The sequence below is a fragment of the Apus apus genome, chromosome 4 (assembly GCF_020740795.1).
Source record: "Apus apus isolate bApuApu2 chromosome 4, bApuApu2.pri.cur, whole genome shotgun sequence".
NCBI lineage: Eukaryota > Metazoa > Chordata > Aves > Apodiformes > Apodidae > Apus > Apus apus.
This window is the reverse complement of record NC_067285.1, coordinates 97314978-97341774: the sequence shown is the minus strand read 5'-3', so window position 1 is coordinate 97341774 and position 26797 is coordinate 97314978. Positions and strand designations below refer to the sequence as shown.

Genomic DNA, 26797 nt, shown 5'->3' with positions numbered 1-26797 from the left:
AAAAAGTGTAGTTCAACCCAACCTAGATTTGTTTTCATTGTGAAACTCAAGTATACTAAACCATAGGGACATTTTTTCCATAGAAGTCGTAACTTTTTTCTTAATCAGGTTGCAAAGTTTTCTTTTTACCAGTAAGAAAATGTCTCTCCCTCTCCCTGCTTCATGAGGTTATAAAGACCTATAAAGTTTCACCCTAAAGGTTGCATCCTAATGCAATCAGGATTTAAGAAAGCTAAAAGTAGAAATGAAATGTCTGCAGATAAGCTTTATAGTTCATCAGTTGCAGCAGCAGATTTAGTTGATTACTGGAAATAGATAGAAATGCAATAGCAAAGTTTTAGATTGAAGTAGTTACACTGGAATAATTATATGGGACTGAGCTCATTCTATTACAAGGTAGTGTTAACCTTGGCAGCATTTAAAAATCTAGTACTGACGTTGAGATCTTCAGATACAGTATGGAAAGCATATTAAACTAATAGTAGAAAGTATCTCTGTGAATACACATTTTGGACTAAAAGTAAAATATGAAAGTGTTATTACTTAAATTACTGGAAATATGTATTCAACTTTTAATACTATCAATTCTCACAATGTGCAAGGTTAGTAAAGATTACATCAGAAATATGTACCCTTTAGTACAAATGTGTTTGGACGGTACTGAATTCAAGTGTCACACTATTGTTAAAATTCCTGATTCTTAATGTTTATTTCACCAGTTTAGTGAGTGAGGGGAAACATTCAGTCTTAAGCAACTGCTTTTATCTTGATGATGCCTACAACTTTTGAGATATTGTATATTTTGTTCATTTTACCATAGTAAAATCCTCTTCATCCTCTGCATCATAAAGCTGTTCCTCTCCTCCAAGACATCATGGGAAATTCCTCCACACCTTCAATATTCATAGGTTATAATGGCTTTGATTCGATAAAGTATTTGTATGCAGAAAGCTCCCTTGATTCCAGGATTTAACAAATAGTTATCCACCACAGAATAAAGATTAACAGAAACACTTTGCAACCCTAGGGAAAGTTCAATGGAGAGTGAACATTTACTTCACGATTCTTCAACACTGGTTTATAAAATGGGTTAATTTGAAAATTGATTGATTTTATGTACTTGAATGCTTGAGGAATTGCAGTCTTAAGGTAACTAAAAACCGACAAAGATTGGAACCAAGCAAGAGGACACTTTTTGGCTTTGTGTATAATCAGTTCTGAACACAGAAGATTTCTGAACTGTAATTAGCACTCAGTTAACTTTGTGCCAGCCGCTTGATGTAGGCACATTAAAAAATCTCCTCTTTTAAGTAACTGATAAAGGGAAAGAGGTAAGTTTAATGCTGCAGAGCATTAGAATACTTATAAAAAGAAGAAAGTAAAGTTCAAAGAAAAACCATTTGTATAAGCTCCAGCAGTGCACATTATTAAAAGTTACTCATATACTGTACACTGGACTGCTGCTGAATTCTCTCACTTAATTTGCACTAAAATTGCCACAGCAGTGAGCCTTAAAATAAAACGGTAGAAGATATAGAGGAATCTATTGCTTTAAAACAATCCAGTACACTGATATGGCCAGATGGTAACAGGGAATCTAAAAACCAATATGCAAACTGAGACACAGAAGTCTCTTCATTTGTGATCTGAAGTGGCTCTTCTGGTTTTCCTCAAGTAATCTGCAGCAGTTCTCCTAGTGTGTAAATAGTTTTGAGAATCATATATTTGGTGCTAAGAGAGCTCTAGAAATTAAATATCTTTACTTTCAGAGTTTAATTTTTTTCCCCTTTTGTTTGCATAGCATACCACTAGATACCTCTTCCATTTTTTTCTAAGAAAATAACTTCTTTTCTTCTTCATCTAAGACTGTATTTTTATCTCTTTTTTTTTTTTCCATATTTGCGTATAAAAGAATAAAGATATATTTTTCTACATACACTGCAGAATCACACAGAATCACAGAATCTCAGGGGTTGGAAGGGACCTCGAAAGATCATCTAGTCCAACCCCCCTGCCAGAGCAGGATCACCTAGAGTACATCATACAGGAACTTGTCCAGACAAGTTTTGAATGTCTGCAGAGAAGGAGACTCCACAACCTCTCTGGGCAGCCTGTTCCAGTGCTCTGTCACTCTCACAGTAAAGAAGTTCTTCCTGAATGAAACATACATTGCAGAATGAAATAACCCTTACTGTAGCAGTGAATGCCACAGTTCTGATTTTACTTGTACTGGAAATATAACCACATTTCTTTATACCAGGTATGGATCTATGTATTCAACATTTTTCCAGTAACATCAGGGCAAAACTCAATTATATTGGAAACTTGTTCAGTATTTGCATATTTGTTGTGTTTATTATAGCAAGGTAGCAAGCTATAAACTGGATAAAAGTACTTGCTGCATTTAAAAAGAGTGCTTCAAATCTAATTTGCTCCCCACTTTTGATCAACACTTAGAATAAAACAAGAACAACACTTGTGCAGTAACTGTGTACTCATTTTTTAGCTCATTAAGTATCCAGATTATTAGAAGGTCTTTGAAGTATTTTAGTATTTTGATAGCAAAATTACCAAAATTTTTGGACATCCATTTTAATTCCTGGGTTAACTAAAAAAATATAGAGTTGGAAACAAATGCACAAACGCAACATTGCATCTTGATGTCAGCCATTCTGCTTAATTGAATATTTTATAGCTGTTCAACACCAGGTTTTTTTTTTACATGGGAAAACCATGTGTTACAATTTTTAACCAATTCTGCACTTCATTCATAAACTCAAATGATGTTTTAAATAATAAGCAGGATAAAATACTCAAAAGGATTTGATAAATTTCCAAGGCCCAAAAATCCACTACAATCTTCATGAATAGATTTCCAATAAGGTGTTCAGGAAGCTATTTTAATCTATTGAAAGGAAGATAAATCAGTAAATGTTTGTCCTCTTTAAAAATAATTACTAAAAGACAGCGTCAGGGTCATCACACATTTCTAAGCAATGGGCATGTCCCAGAAGAGCTGAGTTCCTCGTCAAAGCCTCTGAATAAAAAAATTACTTAAAAACTCAACTAAGGGATTATTTCAGTCTTTGCAAGACACTCAGTACTATGCAGCTATCACCGGGCTAGAAAAAATGTTAAAGAAACTTCTCTTGAATTCAGCATTTTTGATCCCTTGAGGCATCCATCTGATGGAAGCCAGAACAGGTAGGCAGTAATGACAAAGTAATAATCTCTTTTAAAAACTGAAGGATTGGGATCTTTGGATTGGGATCACTGCTCTCAGTGATACAAAACTGAGCACCATAACATTTTTTTGGTTATTTGAGGATGATCTGAGCTGCAGCACAGATGCTTTGCAATAGTCCCCTTCCCAACCTTGGAATGAGGCTTGGGAATGGGAGAGGAGTGCAAGAAGTGGGTGACTGCACGCAGCAGCACAACCCTGTAAAAGCATTGCCATGTAAATCACCAGGGTCCCTGAGGGGCCCACAGCAGCTGGAATTATTAAAAGGCTGCAGGTTAAGCTGAATACTTGCCAAAGACTTTGGCTCTCTGGGCTGCAGCTTCTAGCTTCTGCCCCCACAGACTCTCAGCCCTAATTTTGTGTAAATTCAAAAGGCCTGCTTACTGGAAAAAAAGGTTCAGATTAATTCTGCTTTGAGCAGTGAATTTCCTATTAGGATATTTAGCATCATTTAAAAAAAAACTTGACACTGTCATGGCTCACTTAACACATCAACAGTTCTCGTACACTGTGGTGTTTCTCCATGAAGTGTATGAATTGTGTCCAAAAAGCATCCAAAACAGAGGAAAAGCATCAGATTATTTTAGGTTTTGAGCCAAACCAGCAAACTGCAGTTTAATCACAAAATTATGTCAATTATGGTATTTTCTTTCTTCTGTGAAATTTCAGCATATTCTTCACCTGAGCCTTCAAAAGGATCAAGACAAGCAACCACAGTAGTTGTAGAAACAGAGGTTGACATTACTGGTATTTCTATTTCCAAAAAAAGTCAAAGCAAAACCCTAGTTCCTTTACACTGAAGCATGAACTTGCCGTGACTATAAAAATAATACTGGGCCAAACACAGATAAAAGTATGTCATGAGTGAATGGTTTTCAAATGGCCACGAGTTTCCTAAGAGACAAAACAAGACAGCAAGCAAAAGGTTTTTTTCATTCCTTTAAAAAAAATCAGATGGGTCTAGAGTAAAGTAAAATTGTCATAAAGCTATCATCTAACCAGTAAAAAAAAATAAATCAATAATTTATTACTTCCTTATATTAAGTGTTAACCAAGCCTGCAAACCTTTAATATTCAATTTTCTGTCACATTTGCTAAAACCCTATATACTTCTATGAGGTACTGCTAAATGTTTCAATCATAAACACAACATACGAACTGTTCTGCTGCTCTTGCCAGGATGATTTTGACTTTATTTGAAATTAATCTTACAAAATAGTTAATAAGCTCAGAATTTGCTCTCAATCTTTTTTTTAGAGAGGGGAAAATTCACAGGAGAATTTTGGACCTTGTACTGCATTCTGAACAATACAATTTTATTTTAGAACAACTGCTACTCTCTGCAGAACTCCTGAAATTTGATGTCAGCAAAAAAAGTCATTATACTTTAATATTTCCACTGAGAGAAGCAAAAGATTTGGAGTACTACTCTCCCTATCAATGCTTACAGACTTCTTTTATTTTTGCTGCTTATGTAAACTAGTGACATTAAGAATAGAAAAAAAACAGTCTCTAAAAATGGAATTAATCTTCAAGATAAGTTAAGCACTATAATGCCACTGAAAGCAAGTCAGTCTTACCTAGTTAATCCATTAAAAGTTGCTGAACTCAAAATGGCTTGAATCGGTCTAATGTTACAAGTTCTCAAGGGTGCAGAACTCCTATAGGAATCCATATATTAATAGAGGATTTGTAAGTGGAGGACCTACCACCAATATTTGATCAGTTTTGCTGAAGGCTGAATTATAATTTGAATAGAACAGCATTTGGTTTATTCCACACAGCCATGTTTATTACTTATACGGTGCTCTAAACTAAAGCCTATAGGAAGAAACCTCTCACAGTATTTGAGAGGCAGGACTAACCCGGCAGCCAGGTAACTGTCAACTTGGTTTAAATACCCCGTTACACATAGACTGTGGAGCATCAGACCTATCCTCTTTCTGCTTGGTTTCTCCTTTCCTGTTAAAGGCCACTACATTTACAGCACAAATAAACTGCTGGATCAACATTTTAAAGATGAAGTCACATAGAAATCTGATCATTGTAACCATGTAGGAAGGTACTTACGATGAAAAAGCCGTGGCAAAGCTGGGAAGCTAGACAGGCTCTCTGCCTTTACTTCTCCATAATTTCTTTTTTTTTTTTTCTTTTTTTCCCTTTTATATACAGATCTTGTAAGATCTGATGCAGTGTGTCTTCATCTCAGACATATTTAAGTGTACAGAAGGAAAAAAAATATTAAACTATCTCATTTCAAATGTTTAAAATATCAAATATGCTTTAAGCAAGTGTTTATAACACTCATTTCAATATCCCTCTCTGTATATAGCTCAAGAGATAGAAGAGCTATTATAAAATGATCACATAAAACCACAAAAAGTGGCTCTTCACTAAAAACAATTTAAAATATAAGTGCTTTCACTATTACTAGTTATCAGAATCCTTTACTAGCTGAACTGGCAGTTTATCACAGGGTAGTATCCTAGCCTGCTGTCAGCCACATTAAATTACTGGATCATTAGCAAAAAACTTCATTTAAAAAAAAAAAAAACCAACACATTTTTTAAAAAGAAAGAAGTATGCCATCAACTTTCAGTACAAATCATGTCCCAGCCCAAAAAGCTAAACTTGACTGAAAGGCAGAAGAAACAATTTAAGAGTAAATAGCTCCCCACTCAAAATCATTGTCAGTTCACTACTTCCAGAGCTTTATAAATGCATTTAAGTAGTTTTAGTTCCTAAAGGTGATGCCCACATACAACATTTAGCACTAGCTTTAATTAAGGTTTCATGTATCCGCAGATTGCCTTGAGCCATTATTAACAGGCATCTCATTTAATGAATGCAGAAATCATTGTCTTGAATGCACTCTACATTAATTTGGAAAAATTGAATAAACATAACCAGACTTTTCTGAATGTTCTTTTTCTTGCAGTCTGAAGAAAGAATTTCTGTCTTTGGTAGTGATGATTATGTCTTGGAGCTTGAAAAAGCCAAGCAAGGGTGCAGGCTCTCCTTATCAAAGATACCTTTAATTCTTTATTATTTTAAAGCATAAATTCAGTCAGATTTTACAACCTGCCTGGTCTGTGGATGACTCTGTATCTTTGAATAGAAGTGTTAATAGCAAAGGAGTTCCAAAGGTCCACATCTCCCCTTTGAGATGTGTCAGTCAGTAGGGTTTTCCAGAAAAAATATTTATACTCAACTTGGGTCTCTTTAATTCCACTCCTGCAAAAGCCTAACAGCACTTCCTCCATCTCTGGCCATAAACTTCTTGGGATTTCAGCAAGCAGCACCACAGAGGTCCCTACTGCAAATACAGCATGTTCCAACTAACTAAGGCTTGTCAGCTTTGGGAGAAGCTGTTTTTCTGATAGTGTGTTGTCCATGGCAGATTTTGGTTATCAGATCTCATGATCAAAAAAATCAGTGAAACGATTGAAGCATTCTGCACATAGCTCTTATCTACAACAAATTATTGGATACTTATGGTGGTCAATTTAGTTTACCTCTTTTAGCCAAAACAGTATCATCCAGTTCGCAGATCTAGTATAGGCTGGTGGCATATCCTAAAAAAGCTTAGCATAGTAGTTGCAGTATTTCCTGAATCTCCTCTTCGTGGTTTTGATTCTTATAATATTTGGTGGTTTATTCAAGGCACAGCTGTGGCCCTGTTTTATATGTGCCCTCATCAGGACCATTGCAGACTACTAAAGTCTTTATAAACTCCCACAAGTTTGAAAAGTTAAATGGATATTTTAGTGTGTGCTTTCAACACAAAATATAATCTGATAACCAAAATCTGAAATTTATACTCTTCGGAAAGTCTTAAGAGGTTGGGTTTTTTTAATGAGTTGGGGATTTCTTCCCTGATTATTAGCCATGTAAAAAATGCTTGCAAACAAGGTTAAGTTGACACTGTGTTTTAAGAATGAACAAGTCTCTACTGAATACTGTTTTTGTTTACAAGAGAGTTCTGAAAAGTACAAATATTTCAGCTCATGCTCTTCCCTCAGACATTTTTAATAACTTTTTATTAACACAATAGCTTTTAGTAAGAAAATTTAAGAACTTGTCATCAGCTTAAAAAAAAGAAAATGAAACAAAACCATAACTGTGATATCAGTATCCCACCTAGCATTAAAAAAGACCTTTAGAGAGACAGAACTTCAGGTTAGGTAAAAATTGCCAGTATTTTCAAATAAAGATGAAGAGAAAAATATACTACATTCATTCTAAAGTAGTAGTACTGGCTTATATTACTGTACAATCACCAAATATTTTTCTTTAAAAAATAGGCTAGTATTGATGTGAGCTCAGCTGTGCAGCTCCCTGTGTTTAACTAGTAACTTCAAAATTCTTCAACTTGACTAGAGACATCTTCTCTATCCAAGTGAATACATGGTCTTACAGCATCTGTTCTGACTGCATTTCTTATTTGATATTTGGGTCATTATTTGATATCTTGATGCTGCTGCTGTGGGCTATAACACGTTAAGAAACTTTCAAAGTCACATAAAGTGAAAAATGTGAGGGAGCTCCAGAACCCCTAATCTGGTTAATGTTTTCCCTGGGAAAAATGCCAGCTTAGTAAGCACCCCAGACTCAGGTTTTAAAAACTTCCATAAAACCCAGTACGAACAGATATGTTGATTTCACTCTTCCTAACCTACTCAGTTCATTTAGAGATCCTGTAGATGTACAACACAACCATGTAAGTACATATACAGTGAAACAGGAAACAATAATAATTTTCTTTTATGCTATACATGCATATGCAGACAGATCCAACATTTCCACACTGTGGCTCAAATCTCCAGCTACTCATGCTCACCTAGGTCACTGAAGGCTCTTCACAAAAATAGAAAGCTGGAAAGACAGATCAAGAGCTCTAAAGAAATGGCAAAAAGGACAGATCTCATTCTACAGGGATCTATGTACAAAACTAACAAGAGACCTAACAGGTAAGGAAATTACATTGACACAAGAGTTTATTCTCAAAATTAATTTCAGATAGATCATGGCAATAATATGTAATGCTTGAGTGCCTACATCTTTGAGTACATGTTAAAGAAAATGGTTGGTTTTTTGGTGTGTTGATTAATTCCTCTAATTGAGAACTGAATTACTTAACACTGGAAGCCTAAAACCATTCATTTCCAATCCATGAACTATTAGCTATATAGTGCATCTTATACTGCAGAACCACTCTTCTAATTTAATATGTAACTACAGTCTTTCCTGCCATTTGCTTAAAATTATTAATCCAGCTTTCTCTTCTCCTCAGTGAGGACCATCCCTGAAGTAACTTTTAAATACAAAACTATGCATAGAAATGTAAAATAAAGATGAAAAATGCAGTATCTTTGGTCCACAAAACCACAAGTATCCCTAGAAATGTAATTAATTATGATTAATTTCATTACGAATAATGTACTATTACAGCACTTCTAAAATGTATTGTCCATTTCAGTCAAAGTGCTGCAGAAGAGCGGCAATGGGAGGGACCTCCAGATGTCACCTGATCCAATTTCTCCTGATGGAGGAGGGCTACCTTGAGCAGGTTGCCCAGGACCATGTCTAGATAGCTTTTGAATAGCTCCAAGGAGGGAGATTGTATAAACCTCCCTGGGCAATCAGTGCCAGTGCTCTGTCACCCTCACACAAACAAAAAAAAAAGCTTTTCCTGATGTTCTGAGAGAACTTCCTTAATTTCAGGTTGTGCCCATTGCCTCTGGTCCTCATAAGAAAGACACTCCAGTCTATTTATCACCTTTGTGGACCTTTGCTGGACTCTCTTTCGTATGTCTATATCTCCTTTGTACTGGGGAGCCCAGAACTAGACAGAGTACTCCATCCAGGTGTAGCCTCACCAGTGCTGAGTAGAAACTTTCATTTTCAAGCTTCAAGAAATTACAATTTATAATTTCCATTTTTAGCTTCCATCATGGAAGAGTTTTCCTCTTATACTATCCTGGGAAAAACAAAACTCTGTAGTTGTTCTTAAGTTAACTGAAAATGGAAGACAAGGAATGAAGTCTTCATTTATTTAAGATTTTAAAATGTAGGGTGAGATGGCATCTACATGAGCTAAGAATAAATCTGGTACCTGCATCATCTCTGAAATAATTTGATTTAGAAGCAATTTAGCTATGTTTAAAAGAAGTATAATCACTCTGAACATAAATTTAATTCCTTAGCATAGAAAGACATTACAAGGTGTAGGTTTTATTCTTGAAAATAAGACAAACATAAAATTAAATTATTTTGCCTCTGTGGCCATTTCCATAGGAAGGAGGAGGAATATTAGACTTCATAGTCATGATGTACTAGGAAAACCCTACCCCATTGATATGATCAAACACTACATGTACTTATTTTTGAAATATTCAGTGAGCTTTGGCTTTGTAATTCTAGTGCCATAATAAACTAATGTAATTAATAAAATTAGCTAGCCTTCACACAGATTTATACACTTTGCAGTGCTATTGATGTAATTTTCTCTGAGTTTTTACTGACTTTGTATATTCTATCTGGACAAGTAATTGCATCCTGAAACACAGAAATTACAGAAAGTTACCAGGGTATGTCTGCATCGTGCTGCAGAACACAGACTGCAATACAGTCAGTCTAACATGCTGTATTTACCAAGTCCAGCACTGAAACTCTAGGACACATGTATTCTACTTTTTAAACCTATTATGTTTATTTTTTACAGAACTATACATTTTCTTATTCGAGAAGGCATTTAGCCAATGGGAGTTCTGTAGTATGTTTTGCACATGTGCCATTCTGCAGTCACAACTAAATGAGCAGCCTGAATACATACAATGAGAATTAACTGTAAATTGTCAACCAGGCAAGTGATTGCAGCAATGAGATAGCGAGGAACAGCTTCTGCTCCATGATGCAGATGCATAGTGATGGTGATTAGATGTTAGGAAAATCTCTGACAGAGAATCTGGCTCTAATAAGACACAATTTTGGTGAAACTGATATCTGCTCAGAATATTTTACTGTATTTTAGTAAATCCTAAAATACATAGGCCTAATCTTTAACAAACATGCCTAAAATATTAGGACAGTCCCTAAGCAGGCCTCCATCAATTCCCTGAGCTAGGAAGGATCAGATTTGAATTCTGCAAAAGAAATGAAACTAATTCAACAAACTCACCCAATTTCTGGACCTCTGGAGAACAGGAAAGCTCCCGCATGTGATATCTGATGTGTTTGGATAGTAGAATTTCCATTTGGATCAAGACTGTGCTTTCAAAAGAAGTCACCTAATGGTCCCCAGGTACCATGTTTTGGTTCATGTCACAGAACGAGCTTAGAATGCGCAAATTGGATTTTTTTGGATGAAACTCAGTGGGAAAATGTGCTCCAGAAGCTCATCTAACACACTCCAACTATTAGCCGGCATTTAGTCAACTGAACTAGACTAGAGCAAGTCTGAAGTAAAACCCTGTAAAATTATTATGTTTTTATTATTCCACATTGCAAGCCTGATCCACTATTTCCCAAACTCAGGCACAGCCAAAATGCCTAGACTGAGAAAGTTATGATCTTCCTACTAAGACTACTCAGTTTTATTTCTCTATCACTTTTTAATTATTCTTCAAGAAAGTGCCCAGTAATTTTATTTTAAGATGGTGAGAATTCTGATTAAAAAGCATTGTTAACCTATCACCCATTGAACAATGTAGTGGTTCTCACAGTACTATCAAAGGTATATAATTACTGGCTTAATAGTTTAACAAAAAACTAATGACTAAATAATAAGTTATACAGAAACAAGCATAACAAATTCATTGCTAGGGCCAACTGTCCTACAAATTTGTTCTGAAGGAAAGAGCAATTTTAGGCTGATACACTTTTAGAACATTTAAAATATACTTCAGAGAGAATAAATGCTGAGAAGGCAAAGACACAGAACACATGAAGTACATTTGTTGTGATGAATGTTAGCAAAGTGTCGCTCAAAACACTGCAACATTTAAAAAAGAAAATTATATTATATATACATACAAAAATCCAGTGTAACATTTTTCCCAGCAAGGCCAACACAAGGAATGTCGAACGGTGTAAAGTCAGAGTGACAGCCCTGTGCCTCCAGAGGACTGCCTAATAAGACCCTCTGCCTGTGGTTGTTAAAACATCTTTACCACATCTCACAACTGAGTTCAAACACACAGTATAATTTATTAACATCCACAGACAAGCTATCACAGCATTCTCCTGGAACTACAAGCTTAAAAACCATATGTATAAACTATTAAACTATAAAATTGATTTCAAATATATATATAATACATTCTCTATGGTCATTTGTATGCAAGTGCTATTCTAATGGTGGTTTTAACCAAGCACTGGACAGAAGTTCAACACTTTTGGAGTAAGTACACCAAAAATTACATTTAGAAAGGCTTAAGCTGGTACTAAAGATAAAATATATGACATCTTTCTTGATTAAAGCCTCCTAGATACATCAGTCTTGAAAAATGAGAGGAATGAGGACAACCTATTTTATGATTATAATAACATTTGGTAAAGACACTCATATAAAGCGGAGGCACACCTTTCACTGATAAAAATAATCTGAATAAGAAGTGTTTGAAACTTCAAAAGCTTTGCTATTGCCTGTGACACTGACTTTTCATGCTAAAAACTGTTTAAAGTAACTGTCTTCAGTTTTTATTTATGGAAGAAAGAACTACCATGTTCGTGCTACATATCAAATGTTCAAGAGCTAAAATATCCTTGGAAAAGATACAGTTCATCAGAAGGTCACTGACAAAGTCTCCTTCTTATTTCTGGAATTCCTTTCTGAAGACTCAAATCTGTGCAAGTTGAAGCTGTACTTGCCAATTTTATTTATTAGGAATATCTGTCCAGATCATAAAAGACACAAGATCTGGAGGCCCTTGAGGATCCCTTCAGTCTTTTGTCAAGAAATACGGTAAAGATAATGGCTGTCATTTCTTAAAAGACAATACCCACTACCCCATCCCAAATTCTTGAAAGCTGCATCATACAAAGGCAAGACATATGCTTCCCTGCAAGGATGTAACTCACTGCACAGTGATTGCTCTTTAGACTCAATAGGAACTGGAAGCTGCTGATCCTACCTCCATGAAAGCAGTAACACTGACAGGTTTTGCAGGATAAGAATTACCATCAAGAAGGGCAGCCTGGAATCTCTTTTACGTGCAAGGCAGAAACTCTTGGATATAAGTTGAAATCTGTACCTTATTTCTATTTTTCTAATTTCAAACACTGTAGTAAGTCAGTTTTCAAGAGGTTTGGAAGCCAGATAAAAGGCAACACTCAAAGACTGGTTATAATTTGTAAACTAGAAGACAGAGTTACACAGAAGTAATCTATCTGGTAGAAACAGAATGAAGAAAAACTATTTAGGTAACACCTGTATATGTGGGAAGTCTGACACTGCAGAACATGTTAAATCACAGCCTGAAGACATCTGGAAGGTCACTTGCAAAAAAAGGGGCAGCAATTCATACTTAGAAATTTAAACATGACTGTCACGGTTTGGGCCCAACAAAACAACAAAGAAACAGCCCCATGGCCACTCACTCACCTTCCCCCCCCGCCCCTGCACACACACACACTCTCTGGGATGAGGAAGACAAAGCTCATGGGTCGAGACAAAGGACAAGGAGGGTTCTTCACCGATTAAGGTCCCGGGCAAAACAGACTCAAGTTGGGGAAAAAATAATAATTTAATTTAATACTAATCAAATGCACACAGGGCACAGACAACACACAGAGCAGGGCTTGCATATGTTACCCCATCCTTCTCTTCTTCCCAGGCCCAAATCACTTTGTTCACGGTTTCTCTCCCTCCTTCCCCCCAGCAGCACAGGGGGACAGGGGATGGGGTTTAGAGTCAGTTCACAGGCTGATGGTTCCTGCTGCTCCTTCCTCCTCAGGAAGAAGGATTCCTCACAGTCCTGCCCTGCTTCCCCACGGGGTCCTTCCTATGGGAGAGAGTCTTCCACGAACTTCTCCTTCATGAGTCCTTCCCACGAGGTCTGGAGCTGCTCCAGCCTGGGGTCCCACAGAGTCACAGGCTGCTTCGGGAACAAACTCCCCTGGCACCAGGGTCTTCCAAAGCTGCGCAATCAGAGTCCACTGGCCACAAAATCCAAGTCCAATGGCCAAGTTCACCCCTTCTGGTGCCTTCAGGGAATGTTCCACCATGTTCCTCCATGAGTGTAGGGGTACAATCCGCCATCTTGTCATGAGCTTCAGGGAAACTTCTGCTTGTGCACCTTCTTCCCCTTCTTCCTCACCAACCACCAGCACTGCTCTCCCTCTACAGCACAGCTCTTCTTTTGCATTTTACTGCTAGCTATGCTCAGGTCTCATTTCAGTTCTTTTGTATGTTAATCGCAGAGGCGCATCTATTGTCCCTCTAATGGCTCCTTGGCTGGGTTTGGAGCAGGGGAGCTTCTCAGCTTCTTACTGGAGCCACTCCTGGGGCCCTTCCCTAGAAAAACCCACCGAACCAGAACAAGGACCCAAGTCTAAAGCCAAATAATGGCTTTGTCCTATTCAGTACTGTAAAATCTTGCCTACGTATTTAATCCATATTGTGTACCAGATTTTTTTTAATGTAAGAAAAAATATTCTGGAGCAGATTACCTAGTGATGTTACGTACTGATGGGTTTTAAGTACATTAGACAAAAAGCTGTCTGAACTACCATGTAAACATTTGATCCTGCCTTGGGCCATGAGAATAAATAATAAGGCTTCTCAACTTCTCTTCCAAACGATTTCTCTGTGATTCCATGTTTTTTATTGCTTCTATCTGAAAAGTACAAATGAAATTCAACGTAACAGAAATTTTGAGCTGGATTTTGCATCAGCTTTCTGCCCTCAGTAGGCTGTATGGATTACATACAGCAATATGTAATCAGCCTGGTTAGTCACTGTCTGCCAAGCATTCAGAGACAAATACAAAACTAGAAACTTAACTGAGTATATGCCTGTTTATTTTACCCTCAGTTGGTATATTTGAGGTTTTTCTTGAAATCTAGGCTTCTCAAATCATGACATTAAACACAAATCTCAGTATTCCTTGATGAAGTTTGTTTCCCAGAAAGCAAATAATTAAATGACTCTTAGAAAGTTGCACCTTTGGCTGTTTGAACTGGAAATACTCCCCACTATTCTGAGCAGGGAAACAGATTTTCTTTTGATATGTCTTTTTGTTTCTCATGTTCTTTCACACTATATCAGCATTACAAGATTACATTAGCATTACAAGGTGTTTTGACAATGTAGTTGGGTATTCTCTAAAGCCACAGCCTATCTTTTTTTGGTGTATGAAATTATGGACTATGCAGGAAGAGGGAAAAGATTTATTTCTTTCTCTGGAAGAGCTTTCAGAATCTGAAGGACTGAACCCAACTGTTCAAACACGTATGACCTAGTGTATTTTTTCAGTACAAAAGGATGATTCTCAGCTGTAAACACTATGTGGTATGGCAACTTGTGGTAAGATCAGGCCTTCTAATCATAATGAAACAAGCACTGTTGGATCAAGAAGATCTATATTAATTGCTTTAGAGCAAGGTGCATTTAATCAGTACACACTCTTCTTGGAACACATACTATCATTTTAGTATTTCTGCAACAAGAAAACAGTATCAGTTTATCTAATTAACTGTACGTATACTATTGAATACACATTTCTTCTAACACTACACCTGCAAAATGGACAATAAACAATTTATACGATCAGAATTTAAGTTGCCACTTACCTAACAGAGGTTTGATAATGCCACCAACTTTTCCTGTTTTCAGTGAGGAATTAGTCTCTTTACTGACAGCAACTCTGTACATATTAGTTGTGATGCAGCCTATGTGAAAATACACCATTAATATTCTGGGTTCTTGAAAGGAAAAACACAAAAAAAAAACCCCTACATTTTTCTGAGTTCTTTAATTGAAAATGTCCTAACAGATTGTCAGTCTAGTAATTTAAAGTGCTGTTATGGTGACTGTGGATAAAACACTGCTTAAGCTGCGAGAAATTTACTGACACCTTCCATATAGCTTTACTTTCCATTCTGAAAAGGTCAAAATATTCTTGCTTTTGCATTTCTAAGTACAAAGTTGTTTTTGATCCCTGTTGAAGTAAAACATAGTTAAATTATAAGTAGAGTTGTCATTTAATACAGTATTTAATACAAGTTTAGCAGAACACCCTCCATATCGTCAGGAGGGAAAAAAGTTATTGATTCTCAAGTAGTCTGGGATGACTCAAAGAGTTTAGAAATAAGAAAGGATCTTTATAAGTCTATATTGAAATACAGAATTACTTTATTCTGATAAAGCAGAAAATAAGAAAATCAGAAAATTAGCTGAACACAAACAAAAAATATTTTTACAAGTCTAATAATGTCTAAATGCTGTTCAACTCAAGCTAAGTAATTAAACAAGGTGTTCAAGTATAAACCTGTACAACTTCAAGTCCTGCTAGCTCGTATGTTTAATAAAGATTTAAGCTACCACAGGAAACTTAACAGTAGGTGTACCATTTAAAGAGCTATGTCACATCTGTCCCCACCTCACCTTAACCTAAACATACTTTTTTTTCTCCAGTCTCTTCGAACAGTGTTTTCTAAAGCATGCATTAGGGACCCACCACTTCCACAGGAGGCATCACATACCTCTTCTTCGACGGAAAATCAACCAACCTAGAAAGTTAATAACTTCAAAACAACATCGCTCTGAGATAAAGGATTATGCAACAAAGAAGAGAACATGCTCATTTAGATGAGGGGGTTCACGTATGCCTTAAAAGTGGCAACTGGAGGCAGAAGTGGGGAGCCATTGGTTGAAAGAGTTGGAGATTTCAATCTCCTCCTGCAAACAGAAGTTTCATCACCATATAATGGAAGGTAAAAAGGGCAAAACCTATCACTTCTTTAGCAAACCCATCCTGCTATTTGAGCTCCTTTTTTCTCTGTTTCACAGGTAGGGAAACTAATACGTAGTAGTACAGAAAGAGAGTGAAAGCAAAGACTTTGAGGCAAATAATGAAGTGGGTTGATAGGTCCTAGCCATAGAGGAAGTTCCCTCATTTTCCTAATTCTGGCTGAGAAGATGATTGCACAATGCGGCATATTCCAAAAAGCAAACCAGAAAAATCCCACCTCGTCACCAAAACAAACACTGAAGAATGACATATATAAATTAGATGTAGTACTGAAACAAACAATGGCATGAAATTCTCTGTATCTTCATCATACTGCACACTGTCACAACTTGCATGTATATCTGCTTTTTTAATTATATTTTTTTCTGAGGCATTCTAGTTTTGGTAGACTGCAGACCCTGGCTGTGCAGAAATCAGGGCAGCACCTAAGAGTTACTCTGTGTATGTACTCAGTTACAGCATCTTTATAAAAATAAGAATGAACTTTACTGTGTACTTGTTTCACTTACCTGCAGGTGGATGCTGCCAGCACACAATACTCCAGAGACAAGTCTAGATTTATCTTTCTCTATAGACAGATTTACAACACATAATACTTTTATAATGTTGCACTCTTAGAACACAACAAAATAACCTCAAATGTCCATAAATCAACATGGAAAGGCTACAAAGAATAGAATGAATCATTAGATAGGTAGGTTGCTGTTCACTTACTGAGTAGTGGAACAGTGAGCAGAGTCAATAGTTAGAATGATTAAGGATATCTGGGTATCACCTGGTTAAAATCAAGCTACATTGTCAAAATTCAAGACTGATGGTGATCTGAGTAAACACCTATCATACTGTTACCATCCACAATGAAGCAAAACATGACTCTATGGCTAGATCAGCTTGATATACATCTTTTATATTGCTTCAAAAGAGCATTTATTTAGGATTTTTCTCCTACTTATTTTAAGCTAAAAGCTGATTCATTTATCTCCAGTTACAGGTAAAAGAACAGCAGATCCCAGAGTCACTTGCTCAGATACCACTGAAGCCACACACTCAAGAAGGCATTTCTTGATCTTTTTCCTCTCCTTTCTTTTAACTGCTCAGACAGGGACTGCCAACCCACAGCCTACTGAGCATTCTCCCAATACCCATCTGCAGCTGGAAAGCACATCCATGCACACCGTGTGTCCCTCCCAGCACTGGTGCTGTGTGTATGCAGGGGCTTCTCCTGGCCCACCTCAGCACCTGGGCAGGGAGGGGGCACCTGCTGCTGCAAAGCACCCTGGAGTGGTTGGTACAACACCCTTTGGCACACTCTAAAATAGTCTGTCTCAAAAAAAAAAAAAAAAAAAAAAAGATCAATCCTTCCTAGGGTATTCTTTGAAATGAGAGCAACAACATCTATGCAAAAAAGCACTATAATAGTACTGGTACAGTTACTTTGAAAATGTAATTATATGTTGTTAATTTATGGCATTTAGCATGTACACAGACATCTCTACACATTATAAAATTCCAAGTCTCCATGTTTAGTTGTCATAATGCTTGTATCTGACATGTATATTATGTGCAGTGTGACTTCAAAGATCATAATTTCAAATTCTATAAGGTATGTTAAAATTAAAAACAAAAAAACAAAACAAAAACACCACACCAAAAAAACCCAAAACAAAACTAACAAAAAACATCAAAACACAAAAACTGTATTTCTCCTCCATTCCAATTTACTGCATGCATTTACAGTAGTCTCCACTTACGATAGTTCTTTTAATCATATCATGTTTGCATTTTGTTTGGCACAATGTTGTCTTTCAGTATTTTTTTGTTATAAGAGACACCATAATATCATTAAAAATTCTACGTCAAATAACAAATTTAGAAGTGAGAATTATGGGGTTTTTGTAAATCTATCCATGGGTTCTTCAACATTAATTAAAACACACTCTAGTCATAAATCCTTCTTATGTCAAATACAGAGTAACTCTTAAGCAATTAAAGACTGTCTTGGCACAAAACCAACAAAATAAATACATTTTAAAAATCAGTATTATTGCTTTCTATACTCAAATAGGGATATTTGTCAATATTGCAGACTCCATGCCTGCAGTGACTCATTGATTTCATCTGAATCATATTGTTTCTCCTCTATTTAATAAAACTGTTCAAGTATTTGGAAATCAATCGGTACAGATTACCAGAAACATTTCTGTGAGAGTGCACAGAAAGCAGAATTTCTTACCAAAAAACATGTTAGGGATTTGACCCAAGAAGTCCTCAACTAGACAAGTACCAACATGACTAGCATCAGCGTTTTCCATGGCAGTCCTTACACAGCAGGGAAAAACAGCCTAAAGACAGGACATTACTGCAATGCCCAGAGAGAGAGAGTACCTTTGGCAACACTACGCAGGTGGCACAAATTAGGGAAGCCCCCCAGTTACGGTATCATGCAGATATTAAGACACTGGAGCAGGGGTGCCTAGATGTGCTTTACATTTTACTGTAAAGCATGTAAATGAGTGATTCAAGAAAAGGTTTTGGTCATTTGACTTTATTTCTAGATATACCAGAGCTATAAAACTTCTAATTAGTACTAAAGTATTTCCAGCACAACCGTTTCCTTCCTTTACATGGAATCAAGTAAACTTTTATCTGTGTTTCAGTTCCAGGTTTAGTCTTCTCCTGATTTTCACAAATACATCATGGCCAAAACACTTACGCATTGCAATTATTCCCATGGGTATCAAAGGTTTTATAGGAATAGCAACAATAGTTAAATGAGTTACTGTGGTGAAGTGCTGTTCTGGTTGTTCTTGCTTTGGGAAAGGAGCAAAAAAAAACCTGCACTGTGAAGAATCATCACATTTTCAGCTACTGCTTAGCTTGCTAATTAATCCTAAATGTTTCTTCAGGATTATTAACAAATGTAACCTTTGATTCAAATATGAGAAAAAGATTTCTTATACTACAGCCTAATGACTATAGTGATATTCACAAAATATCTCTCTGCTGGAAAGGTAACTGAAAATTGTGAGAATAAGAAAATGTACAAGTAAAATTGTGGATTTCCCCCTATCATTACAAGTGCAAACCCTTTCTCACTGATTGCATGAAACAGATCAACCACCTTGTAGTCTATGTCTTAGCGTATTCAAAGCCTTTAATTTTGTGTAATCATGTCTACGCTGTCATCACTTAGTCATTTTGTGACATATTGATATAATGTGCTGTATAGTGCTAGACATTTCGTTGTGCTCAGGGAAGCTTCTGGGTTGAAGCTTTATTCAGTGAAATTATCTGGCCTAGAAATAAAGATATTTTCTCCAAAAAAATAAAATCCAAACATTAAAAATGTGAATCGTTGTTCTTAACAGGGCAAGATGTTTATAGTTAAAAATTCCTTATCATGCCTTTCACCTGTAGTTTGTTTCTCCAGTGGACACACAAGCATCTGACTTTCATACCACTGTTTGTGTCACTGCAGCAGAAATTATAAGTATCTTACAGGGGATCAAAACTATAAACTGTACCTCTAAAGATATATGTTTTATAAGTGAAAAAGAATACAAAAGCCCAACACTATATTTATTTTCAAACCTCTAACAGAAAGCTTCCTTTAATACCATATTAAGTCTCTGCTAGGCTGCCAGGAATAAAACACAGTATGTGTTCAGATCTGCAGCTTTTATTCTGTGTTTAGGTTTATTCTTAGAGGTGAATGGATTCAATATACTTTCAACCCAACCACATAATTTAAACTGCTGCTGGTTTAGAGCTGTGTACAGACCTCACAAAGTCATAACAGCAAGGCTAGAGCCCAACCTCCTCTCCTGCTGCATACATGAAGGCAATGATGCAAAAATTCTCTCTGCAGTAGAATGTGAGAATGGAAAATGAAGAGAAAAAACCCATATATTCTGTACGTGATTCCAAGACTCCTATAATACAATTACAAAATAATAATTAAGAACTTCACAAAATATTAAGATTTCCTGCTTTCCATAGACCTATAGGCTCAAAAAAATATATATATACATTCCACACATTTTCACTTCTCTTCCACATTCTACCTGGTGTACTCAGTGGGACATCTGGGCCAAACACTGCCTAGCCATCAAAGCAATGGCAAGCACATATTTTGGCAGAGAAAACAGGATTCTGAAAGGACAACTACTATAAAAAACACCCGTGTCAACCTTTTGTCCATTGACTTTTGACGCAACTATACATCAGTGTTCAGTTCAAACATGATGGAGATGTAATGTCCAAACTAGCCCATTAACCTCACTATTAACCATCTCCAGGTGTGCTGCCACATTGTGCTCCAAAGAAAGGAGGTTTTTATACCTACACTCCTTATGCCCCAGAATAGACCCAAGCCTATTAATTGAAGTGTGCGCTAATAAATAAGAGAACCCTACTTGGTTCAGATCATATTGAGTAAAACTACTGAAATGATTATTTGGGACCTGGGCCAGTCCAAAACCTTTTGCCAATGTTTTCTCTCTCATCTCTAATAGAAGTAATGGCCTCTGCTAACAGGACACAATTAATGGCCAGCATTTCGAATACAGTCTATTTCAGTACTTGAAGGAAAGAGAGGACAAGCAGAATTGTGGAGAGAACGCATATATCTATAAAACAGTGAAGAAATCAGGCATTGTTGTATTTTTAGATACTTTCTTTTTCAAGTGCCAGAGATTTTGAATAAATCACAATGGCAAACTGAGTGGCTGAGATGGGATAGATTACAAATGAATGCTGCACAGATCAAATATTCAGCTCCAACCGAAAGCATGAGTCCTAAGTGAGTATCTGATACACAGTAAAAGCTTTCCATGACACATACTAGCTACTTCTCTTATGGCTACATTAACTGCTAGAGACCATATCTACCTCTATATAATTCATATAATTAAAAACACCTGAAAAAAGTCAGTTCTCTAAGCCAAGTATACCTGAAACCTGTCCAGATGCTCTGTTATTTATGTATCAACTCTCTGAGCATCTGTAGTAACTTTAAAACACATAAATAAATGAAAAGAAAGCTGTATTTTGTGCAAAACTGATATTGATATAAAATCAGTATTGGTGGAAAGCCAAGGTATTTTTCAGCATTCGTATCACTCTCTATAAGAGAACTTTGCATACAATTACTGCTTCACGTGCTTAGTGAATACAGGAATAGGAGGTGGAAGCCGAGACCAAATTTTACACAGAGGCTTACACTGCAGTCAGTTCTCTCAAAACATCAGTTATTTCCTCCATCCTGCAGGGGCAGCACATATATTTTACCTTAAAATGTTTGCATCTATTTGCATGTAGATTACAAAGTATCTCCTTTTTTAGATCACAAGTCCATTTAATGTATTCCTTCCCTTGTGTATTTGCAGCTTTCACAGAAATATGTGGCATAGCTGACTGTGGCTCCTCAATGAGAACATACCTGTGTTACAGAAGGCTCATGCAGAGACCAAGGATCCACTGGGATACAGATGTGCAAGATAAAATGGGCAGAAGGTCTCTCATATATAAGAACACATGAAGAATATTTAGGGACAGCAGATCATACGTCAAAAAGGTGACACTGACACTTGACTGGCAACATGTCTTAGGATGGAGTTCCTAGACAAACCAAAGTTTTCATGGTGATACGAGTACTAGTGGAAATCACTAGGAGAGTGACTGCCTGGTCTTCATTGCTTCAGATGAAGCCCAACTAGGATATAAAGGAATTGGTCCAATACATACCACCAACGCATAATGGGATTCCAGTACTCTTTGCTAGGACACCCTTTGTATTAATACCAGTGGTTATCTCAAGGTGTGCAAGAAACTGCTTTCTCATTTCCCTCCCTCTACCTTTTCCTTCTTCCTGCAATCAATTGTTTTCCAGCATATTTTTTCCTCACTTTCATCATTTTTCTTAGCATCCCTGTTCTTAAATTGCTGTTTTCAGCTTTTCCCATATGTAGTTTCTTGTCCTGGTAGCACTGCTTATTTTGTCTTCTAAGGATGCCTCAAGCAACAAGAGCAAGCAGTTCATTAAAAGCAAAAGTGAACACTATTGCACAAGGACTTCTCAGAGGTATGGCAGAGAATGCCAACCCTAAGTACACTTAAAGTTGGATAAACACTTCTTAATAGTAACATTTAGTCGATCTTCTGCACATGATGTAGAAATGACAGCCTGTTTCCTGACATGAAGCATTTGTGATTGTTCTATCTAGCCAGTGAAAATCTTCAACACTTGTCATAAATTGTTCTGTGACTGTCATAAATATTTCTCTTGTTTTGTATAAGGAAGGACATGCAGGTCAACACAATGCCCGTTGTGAATTTATGACAACCTAAAGCAAAGCAACCGGTTGTTGTGATAGTGTCTTATTCACATTAGTATTCCCAAGACCTTAGTTTTGTCCTACCAGAGGACATCTGGTGGTTAGATTATTCTTAGCCACACTAATTTTTCTGATAATCCCCCCTGGTCTTTTCATTTGCCAAGAACTTTCATGCCTTTACCAGTAGCAGATGAGTTTTGGCTACCACTAGTACAAATATAGCTTATTCACAGATTAAGACATTGATAAAGACTGCTTCATGGGGCTGAGGGAGAAAACACTTCACCCTTACAGTGGCTCAGTATTTAAGAGAGGAAGCATTCTGTTACTTCAACAATTCTCAGTGATACTCTAGCTGACATTAAATTAAACATAAAAGATGCTCTGCAATAGAGTAAATGTAAAGGGAAGAGCAGCTGAGGGGAGTAATTACTTGTTAAAAGGTATGTTTCCTTCATCATTAATAATGTTCATAATTTAAGCTGCTTGTGTGTTACTTGGGCTTTATTTTAATTGGAAAAATGAAGGAACAATCACACTTCTGTTTGTCTCATTTTCTGACTCTGATGCACTACCATCAAATCCCTGTAATAACTCCACTGCAGGCATTGCCATTTAAAAATAACTAACATTTTAAGCATTGTTTGCAAGTGAAGAGAAATCATGAGACAAAATCCACCAAATGCTTCCTCATTAAGTAATCAACAGACAGGTACATTCAGAAATGATGATGATGCTGAAAATTAGTTGAAAGCTGGGAAGCCTAGAGGAGACTGCTAGAGAAGAGAAGGGTGGAAAGGGAAGTTTAGATTTAAAAAGGGCCACAGTTTTGGGAAGATGAATGTACATGTGCTCTGCCACATGAGTAGGAGTCCTAGAGCAGTGAAGCTTGTTAGTTTCACAGCACAGGAAGCTAGTGACACAATAGAAGCTGAGTTGTGATCTCATGTATGTCACCCTCCAAAAGAAATAAGGTATTTTCTTTTAGCTCTGATGTTTTTATCTTTCAATTTTCTGCTTCTGGCATAAGAACTTACTTTTGAGAAATGTGTTTCCTACAGTAACTCATGTTTCAGTTAGATTTTGCTTTTTATTAAAAACAGTGCAAAAAAGTGTACCTTACTACCTTTCACCATTACAAGCTTAAAATGAATTAAATACGTCATTAATTTCTAAAAGCTACGAGGCATGCATATCAAGAGGCCCAAAACTGAAAACACATCTAATATACTGTTCAAGTAAAAACACTTTCTGTAAAAATATCATCTTGATATTTCATATTTATATGACAGGGATTCAGATCATATTTCCCCAGTTCTTATATAGACACATTCCTATCACTGCTAACTATGCCTGTAAGATAAAACATTAAGCTGAAAACTTTCTTTATGCTTCAACACCTATAAATACAATCCATAAACCAAATTATTACTCAACAGCAGCTGTGCAAATCCAATGTCTAAACTGTGATCTGAGTTTTCTTTAGCCCGAACAGTCCTACAAGGTGGTTGCAAAGGTGTAGCTAAGAGCCTGCCTGGTGTTTATCACTGCTTATGTATGTGTTATAGAAATACAGAATGACTTTCAGATCCCTAAGAGAACAGAGCTGTAAGGCTGACAATGGTATGTGGAGGGAATAGTCTTAATTGTAACTTGGGAAGGTTGGATCTGAAAAACAGTGAGAAGTATCACATCATCACTTTGGTGGCTGAGTGCCTTGTTGGATAATCATAATGACTAAGTATGCATTTTTTTCTGATGCTTTAAAGAAATGGAAAGGTGAATTACCAAGTGAGTTCATAGCCTAAAACTAATTGCACACTCAATTCCGCAAGTTCCCTATCCATGGAGCAAACGATCTAGTATTCTATCTGAAGGACTACAAGCCCTAACACATGAGAAAAGCTGGGACATTTAGGAAAGAGAAAAAAACAAGAACAATCCAGCAGTGGACACATGGCTGTGAGCCTATTCCAGCAAGACAACTGTGAAGAATCAGAAATCAAGCAAAAAGGCTGGGACTCCCCTTTATCTTTCAAGCGACTTGATGCTAAGGGCTGCTCTTCTACACTGGTATCAGACACTTTATAAGAAATCTAACAACACAGCAGGAAACATCACATAGTTTTCCACTTTTTCTTGTGAAGTTTCCCCTGGTTTTCATTGGCTATTCTGCAAAGTTTTTCATTAACTCTTCAACTATCCTCTGCTCAACCAGCCTCCTTGAACTGGCCACCTTCCTTAGCAACGTCACGTTACACAAATTGCACCCAAGCACTTTCATTTCTAAATAACTGATTCCTACCCATGCTGGGAGAATAAAACTCCAACAGTCACTGTGGAAGACAGCAAAGGATGTTTTTCTCCTCGCTAATATGCAAGTTATTTTCTACCCTTTCTCAGGTGAACGTGCAACTACATTTTGAAAGACAGAGAAGAAAAAGGCAACAGCTGGAAGCTGGCCTCCATCAAATAGTTGTCACCTAGGCATCAGGAAGGTACAAGGGAGACCAAGCAGGGAGATGTAAGTGGGACTGATCAAAATTACCTCCTGGGAGTTGGTAACTAGAGAGTATGTGCATAGTTCACCCGTAACGTTCATCCCCAGCCCCAGGTCATTTCAGCGAAGGCAAAAGTACCAGTTAGGTCACAGCAGTAAGCTTACGGCGGGCACCGCAAAGCCTTGAACGTTTTTTAGCCCGAGATCCCAGGCATTGAGCGTTTACTTACTGTCCCCATAGAAGACACACATTTTTCCAAGACAGCACAGACGCGTTTACCACATGCAAGCAGGCAGCCCCATGTCCCTCCCACCCCAAGTTGCAAGACTTGCTGCTTGAAGGTGGGGATCGAGACCCCAAAATAACTAAGAAGAAAAGCCCCGCGCCCTCACGCCGCTGCCGTCCTACCGCCTGAAGAGCTGGCCTCCTCCAGCTGCGCCGAGATGCTCTCCACCCTCCTCACATTCATGCTGGGAGGCGGGAGGCGCTCAGAGCCGCGGCGAAGCGGGACGCGGCGGGGGAGCGCGGCAGCACCGCCGCGCTGGGGCCGCGGGAGCCGGAGCGGGGCCGCGGCGAAGGGAAGGGAGCGGGGCCGGGCGCGGCACGGTGGAGCGGAGCGGGGCCCCGCCTCGGCGGCAGCGGCACCTCCCCCGCCACCCGCGGCGGCGCGGGGCGGGCCGCGGCGTGGGGCTCCGGGGCGGCGGCCGGCAGGGGCGCCCCGCCGACCCCCTCCCGCCAGGCGAGAAGGCTTCAGCCCCAGCTCCCTGCCCTGCCCGACCGGTCCCCGCAGCGGCGGTGCTGAGAGCCGCTCCCCCGGGGCCGCCTGCCTCCGCGGGGCTGAGCCTGTGCCCGCTTCCCGGGCCGACCCGGCAGCGGGGGCTGCCGCGGGGAGAGTCCCGAGCAGGAGCCCAGCTGGACCGGGCTGCTCTGCTCTGCGGCTGCACACAGGTGGTTTCGGCATCACCTGTTAGCACCCGGTCTCCGATTCCGCAGGCTGCCCGGGACACAGGTCACTGAGCTCCTGCACACGGAGCTCCCACCTCAGCTGCCTTCCTCGACCACCGCTGTCAAGTTGAGCACATGGGGAGCCGGGACGGCTCCGAAAGCCCAAGGGTACTTTCTGGAATTGCTTGCCAGCACCGCAACAACAGCACCAACACGGCATTCAGCTCAGTGTATCGAAACCTTTTTTGACAAAACACTGTATTTGATCAAATTGTGGTAAATTGTACTGTGGTATATGAATTTCTAGGAAGCTACATATAGACCACAGAAATAATAACACACAGGCATTACTTGGTCAGGCACCTTGGACAGCTCTGGAGGAAAATAATACAGTGAATACAATTCCACTGAAACCAATGAGATTCTACCCAGGACTGTTTAGGCCATTGTGCTTAAAATGGACTTTCCCGTTTTCTTTAAGACACCTGTATAACTCCATTAATTCTTAAAGGCCATTGATGACACACCATTAGAAAATGGTTCCATTATGGCAGTTTTCATAATTCAACTTTTTTTGTCTTCTTTATTATTTCTTTTATTCTTATATGAATAACAGCTTATTTCAGAAATTCCAGGTATTCTTCTCTTTGTGTACATTCCCCCAAAATATAGTAAATTTTCAAGACACATAAAGATTATAGGCTTATCTAACTAAAATTTTAAATTCTATTTATGTCTAATTTCATATAATTTCTTGATTCAGGTGTTGTAAAGATTCTTATCAGCTGAAAGGTAAGA

The 26797-nt window shown here is 37.9% G+C and overlaps 1 protein-coding gene across 1 annotated transcript in view; it reads right to left on the bottom strand.

The window, feature by feature from the left end:
• Positions 1-25537, bottom strand: part of KCNIP4 (potassium voltage-gated channel interacting protein 4) — a 430537-nt gene extending 405000 nt beyond the window's left edge. Inside the window, exon 1 of the mRNA XM_051619893.1 lies at positions 25463-25537. Within this exon, the coding sequence (XP_051475853.1) occupies positions 25463-25523 (61 nt within the window). The 5' untranslated portion in view covers positions 25524-25537. The remainder of the gene's footprint in view (positions 1-25462) is intronic.
• Between the last annotated feature and the right edge of the window lie 1260 nt (positions 25538-26797).